The sequence below is a fragment of the Aptenodytes forsteri genome, unplaced genomic scaffold (genome assembly GCF_000699145.1).
Source record: "Aptenodytes forsteri isolate BGI_AS27 unplaced genomic scaffold, ASM69914v1 Scaffold49, whole genome shotgun sequence".
NCBI lineage: Eukaryota > Metazoa > Chordata > Aves > Sphenisciformes > Spheniscidae > Aptenodytes > Aptenodytes forsteri.
Genome location: NW_008795125.1, coordinates 326,695 through 332,504, shown reverse-complemented (window position 1 = coordinate 332,504; position 5,810 = coordinate 326,695). Strand labels below are relative to the sequence as shown.

The window sequence follows — 5,810 nt, the reverse complement described above, 5'->3', positions numbered from 1 at the left end:
TCGGCAGGTGGTGAGCAATTGCACTGTGCATCACTTGCTTTGTGTATTATTATTGTTGTTGTTATTACATTATTATTATTATTGCTATTATCATTTTATTTCAGTTATTAAACTGTTTTTATCTCAACCCACGAGTTTTTTCTCACTTCTACTCTTCCAATTCTCTCCCCCATCCCACCGGGGGGGGCGGGGGGAGTGAGCAAGCGGTTGTGTGGTACTGAGTTGCCGACTGAGGTTAAACCACAACACTGTGTTACAAAAAATTTGAACAAATCGGAACATCTGAAGTCTGGGCATTTTTTAAGATGACAGAAGGCTGTATTGTAGCGCCACCTGGTGCCTCTGGCACAAGAATATTGCAAAATAGACTTCCCCAAAGTAATTTTTAAATAACTTTTTATATTTTTATTTTTAATAATTACGTATTGCTTGTAAGCTTTTTTTTTTTGTTTTTAGGAGCAGGGAGCCTCATTCCTTTGTTTATTTATTCATTATCTTGAATAGCATGGGAGCACTTCTAAAAATGTCTTCATCACCTGAGCAACTGTTGTATTTTTGATGTTACTTTTGGGGCTTACGTATACAAAGCTTGTGTTTCCCTAGCAAGGATAATACAGGTGACATCCGTTTTTTTGGAGGAAATAAGTAAAACAGTTTCACTAGTAGTTACTGTTTTGGATAGAAAAGTAGGTATTGCAAAAACTGGTTGCAATACCAACAATGGTTTGTTTTGAGTTTTGTTTGTTTGCTGTGGGGTTTTGGGAGTAAAACAGTTTCACTAGTAGTTACTGTTTTGGATAGAAAAGTAGGTATTGCAAAAACTGGTTGCAATACCAACAGTTTTGAGTTTTGAGTTTTGTTTGTTTGCTGTGGGGTTTTGGGTTTTTTGGTTTTGGTTTGGGTTTTTTTGCAAAAACTGGTTGCAATACCAACAATGGTTTGTTTTGAGTTTTGTTTGTTTGCTGTGGGGTTTTGGGTTTTTTGGTTTTGGTTTTGGTTTTGGGTTTTTTTTTTGATTGTGGAATGCTAGCAACTCAACCTTTCCACTTACTTGGCAACTTGAGTCATTTCCTTGTCTCACATATATTTCTAGTACTAAAGAACTGGTTTGCTGTTTAGGCAACCGAGCTTCAGTGAAGCCATAAGGTAGTCAGAGCTGCAGTGAAGATGGGCAGACAGTGGAAAAAATTTCTATGCATTTCTTCGTTCTGCTCTTCAGGTGAACAGTTTTCCTTCAGTATGAGTCTTCTGTCCAGCAGAAGACTCAGTTCATAAAGAACTAATCCAAAGTCATGAATAGGCAGCTAAGAAGAGAGAGAAGTCACAGAAAATTGAAAAAACCACACCTCCTTCCTTTTTTCACTGTTAGTCATTGAGTCCTGTAGGTCTAAAGCCTTTATAGACATGATTTTCCAGCCCTTTCAACTCACAAAGTATGAACTTTCTGTTCAGCCCATTCTTGATGAGTAGAATTACAATATACTGAATTTTACTGAATATACTTAATTCATTTTTTGATCTATTGACTTTTTATTTCTCTAAAGAGATTCTACACAATAACAAATTTATTTTAGGTAATATCCTACTAAAAAGTAGGTGAAAATTTCAAGATTGCAGTTATCTGATTCAGTATTGCCCATATTTAAGTGGTGTCGAGCTAATGTATGAAAGATAATAGCATCATGACAATTGTCAAACTCTGAAAAGAAGATACCGTTTTGTTTTGGTTTTTTAAAAGAGAATGTAGCACATAAAATGTTAATTGAAAAGTGAGGTAGTGTAACTAAGCAGTTAAAGCCATAACATAGCTGCTTCTGGAGTTGCTATTGACTACTAGAGTTTGAATGTCTAACTTAGTTACAGTTTAGAATTAAATATCTGATTATAAGTAACCAATTAACCTCTTTACCTCATTGACTGCCATGATGTCCAGCTACTCCACATCACAAAGCAATTATATTTTTTCTTAAATATTTTATATTCAGGAAGATCATAGAGTCAACTTTGAAAGAATAAAGTGGAAAGAAAATTAAGTTCCTATTCAGAAGTATATTAAGTATATTAAGAAACTACATTTGACTGTTAAGCTGAGGTTTGGTTTTAGTTGGATTTTTTTTGTGTGTGTGAGAAAGGGTGAAAGGGTCCTGGTTTTAAACACAATGCCAAAGTATTGACCTCCTTTATAGCTAAAGATTAAATAGGGCAGGTGTTCCTTCCATAGTTGTGAATGGAAATTGCTTTGATAGAGGCAGATTACTGAAATGAACAAATCTTTCATAAGACTAGTACTTGTTGTAAAGTAATATTGGTAGTGGGGGTTGTTTTAACTAAGCTTTTTACCACACAAAAAAGTACTTCTGTTTGGTGCAACTTCTAAAACTTTCAGTATTTTCCCAATTTGTGCTTAATCGTGAAAGTGATATAGTGTATTTTCTTCAAAATCTTTTAAAAGTAATTACATAGTCCAGTGAGCACAGTAAAGAGGGAAAAAATAGGGAGATTAATTTTAAATCACATACTGTGTTGATGAGCTACTATCTGTAGTTCATGGGTTATTATTAAATTCCATTCTGATGAGAAGTTTGAGCTGAAATGGAATACTACTATAAAGTTTCAAATTATTACTTGTAGCAGTGAAATGCTGTTTCCCAGGACTAAACTATTGTGAAAGAGTCCTTATCTTACCTTTGAACATCAATTTGAATCGTGTTATACAATTAAACAAAATAATGAAAAAAACCCCCAAAACCAGAACCATAAATGTGCTGTCACATGCAGTTCAAAGTTTTCAACTTCTTGTTTAAACATGAGTTGATAAATATATTAATACAGGTCACTGCAGAACAGTAGATGTGATCTATGCACCTTAATATTTGAGTTAACCACTCACAGCATGTAATAAACTACTGTCTGAATGATATACTTGTAATCTAATTTCCCTGCTTTTGATGGAAACTGAGAATTATTTGCATTTTCTTCAATGTTGCCATGACTGGATATGCTGAACAAGTTATTCCATGTTATGTTTATGCAGAAACTTATTGACTAAAGAATTCTATTTTCCTTTTTATGCAACACATACCTGTAATAAGAATAATAATTAAAAACTAATCTCAGATGAATTGCCATTGTAAATTTTAATGTACTTGCGTTCTGGTTTCTATTATCTGCATGGTACAAAGAATGATTCTTTTTTACCTCGTCATCAAAAAACAAAATTAATATATTACAGGAACATTATAGTTTCTGAAGCATGAGACAGTATTGTTGACCAGGCGTTGCATGTTCTAATGAAATATTTCTCATTATAATTTGTGAATTCATCCAGCATTCCACAAAGGGTGTCTAGTTCAACAAATGTCCAGCAGAATCTATTACCCATTTCAGATCTGTGACTTTTCTGGTTTGCCTCAAGGTTGCCTAACTGGCTCCTCTTTGATACAGAGCTAGAAAGCCACAGTAAGCTTGGTTTCCAAACTCACAGTGCCTCAACTGTTCCAGGCCCAAAGCAACACACCAGAGAGATCACAGAAGGCGAGGTTTTGACTCTCTTCCATGGAGGATTTCAGTTTGTGAGGAGAGTAATTTTAATGAGAATGAAGCAAATTTTTATTTTATATCAAAATGCTCTGTGAAATTAATTTACTTTCTACATAAAGAGCATCACAATTTATCGAGCCTGTATTATGTGAAGGAGTTTGCTATCAAATTTCAAAAAAAAAACCCAAACAAACAACTGAAATTTCCTCATAACAATATTACTGTGTTTTCTACTTTTCAACAGGTGGGAAATGTTGTTCAATTTCAGTGTAAAAAAGGACACCTTCTGCATGGCTCAACCACACGAACTTGCCTTCCTGATCTTACGTGGAGTGGAATCCAGCCAGAATGTATACGTAAGTAAATGAAAGATTTTTCATCTATCAATTTTTTTATCTAGGTTATTTAGTTACAGCAACATTGTTATAACGTTAACTTAATTTATGTAGTTTTATTAACTTAAAGTTAATACAAATTTGAATTACTAGCTTACAGGAGCTAGAAATGTGATTTTGTGAGTGAATATTTCTACAATAGCCTATAGAATTAAAAAAAAAGAAAAGACAAAATAATGAGAATAACAGACAGCTCTTCATATACAGAGATGCTGAAAATAGTAAGTTTCTATCTAAGAGGGTGCAACCCTTCCAATGAAGAGAGTGAAAGAGTTGGGAGGAGGTGGTGAGAACAGGATATGTAGGAAAGCCCTGAACAACTCTAACTTCTACTGCAGCAGATAGTTACAATCAGTTCTATTAAAGAGTTTGAATTGTTTCCCAACTAAGGAGTTGGGTTTTTTTAAGAAAGGGGAAAAAAAAGGCTTGTAATTGGAAATTTCTGAATCTGAAATGGAAAGAATCTTCTTACTTGGGTACAGGAAGTAACATTTCATTCCTTAGATCTTTTACACTTTGGTAAATAGTGCTAATTAACTGAAGGTATAACATCATGGTTAATCTTTCTAGTTTTTCAGCTAGCCAGCTGTATTTTTCTGGAAATAGTCTCACCTTATAAGGTCTGACCTTATAGAATCACTTCAGTGTATGGAGAGCATATCCACAGAAGAAAACAGCATTAGTGTTTCAGTTGGTGCTAGCATTCCACCTAAGCAAACAGCAAATCAGTAGCTCAGTGTGTTGAAAGGTGAGGTCTGCTCTTGGAGGTATGCTGTTTTGAGATAACACAAGACTCTCAGATTCTGGTGGTTGTTAAAGATATAAGACACTTTGCATGAGATTAGGAATGGTAATTAATTTTTCTGCCTGATATTTAAAACTTGCCTCACCTACAATTTCTCCTTGACCTTTCATAGTGTTTTTTAAATGACCCATTTATTTATTATTACTCAAAGATACACAGATATCATAAGTCATGTAAGTCACAAGCCATGATTGCTTTTAACTGTGGTAAGATGTGCACTGTTTGTGTTTGCATAAGCAGACAATTAATTTTGGTCGTGCAAGTGCATTTAAGTTCGTTCTTGGTCCCTTGAAATTGAAAGGTCCATTTTTAAGAGTGTATTTACAGGGTCAGGACAGTAATTTATAGACTATGTAGTAATTTTTAATATGAATTAAAATATATTAATATGTTATATTTATTGATTTTTTTTCATTAGTTACCTGTCAGAATAGGTATAGATTATTTTTTCAGAAATATTTTCACCATTTTGACTGAAGGATATTTTATCTTTTCTTTGTAGCTCACAGCTGTAAACAACCAGAAACACCAACTCATGCTAATGTTGCAGGAATGGATCTTCCCTCACTTGGTTATACATTGATTTACACTTGTCAGCCAGGCTTCTTCCTGGCAGGAGGATCAGAGCATAGAGCCTGTAGGTCTGATGGTACATGGACTGGGAAAGTTCCAGTTTGTGAAGGTAAGCTCTTCTGTTTCCCACTGCATCTCTCATCTATCATATTTCAGTGATTTTGTTTACTTGCAGTCTAGTAAGATAAGGCAGAATGGCAAGGAGAACTAAGAGGGAGAACATCTAAGAGGATAACTCTAAACCTTTGTCAGTTGTCTTTAATGGGACATATGCTTTCATGTACTTGTGTCTTGGTTTCAGATGATACAGAGTTACTTTTCATCCTAGTAGCTGGTGCAGTGCTGTGTTTTGGATTTAGCATGAGAATAATGTGATAACACACTGATGTTTTAGTTGTTGCTAAGCAGTGTTTATAGTAAGTCAAGGACTTTTCAGCTTCCCATACTCTGCCAGCGAAGAGGTGCACAAGAAGCTGGGAGGGAGTATAGCCAGGACA

The 5,810-nt window shown here is 34.6% G+C and overlaps 1 protein-coding gene across 1 annotated transcript in view; it reads left to right on the top strand.

The window, feature by feature from the left end:
- The window catches only part of CSMD3 (CUB and Sushi multiple domains 3), an 838,052-nt gene that overhangs the window by 805,758 nt on the left and 26,484 nt on the right, over nucleotides 1–5,810 (top strand). The window contains exons 64-65 of the mRNA XM_009277245.2: nucleotides 3,785–3,896; nucleotides 5,243–5,422. Coding sequence (XP_009275520.1) covers nucleotides 3,785–3,896; nucleotides 5,243–5,422 — 292 coding nt within the window. The remainder of the gene's footprint in view (nucleotides 1–3,784; nucleotides 3,897–5,242; nucleotides 5,423–5,810) is intronic.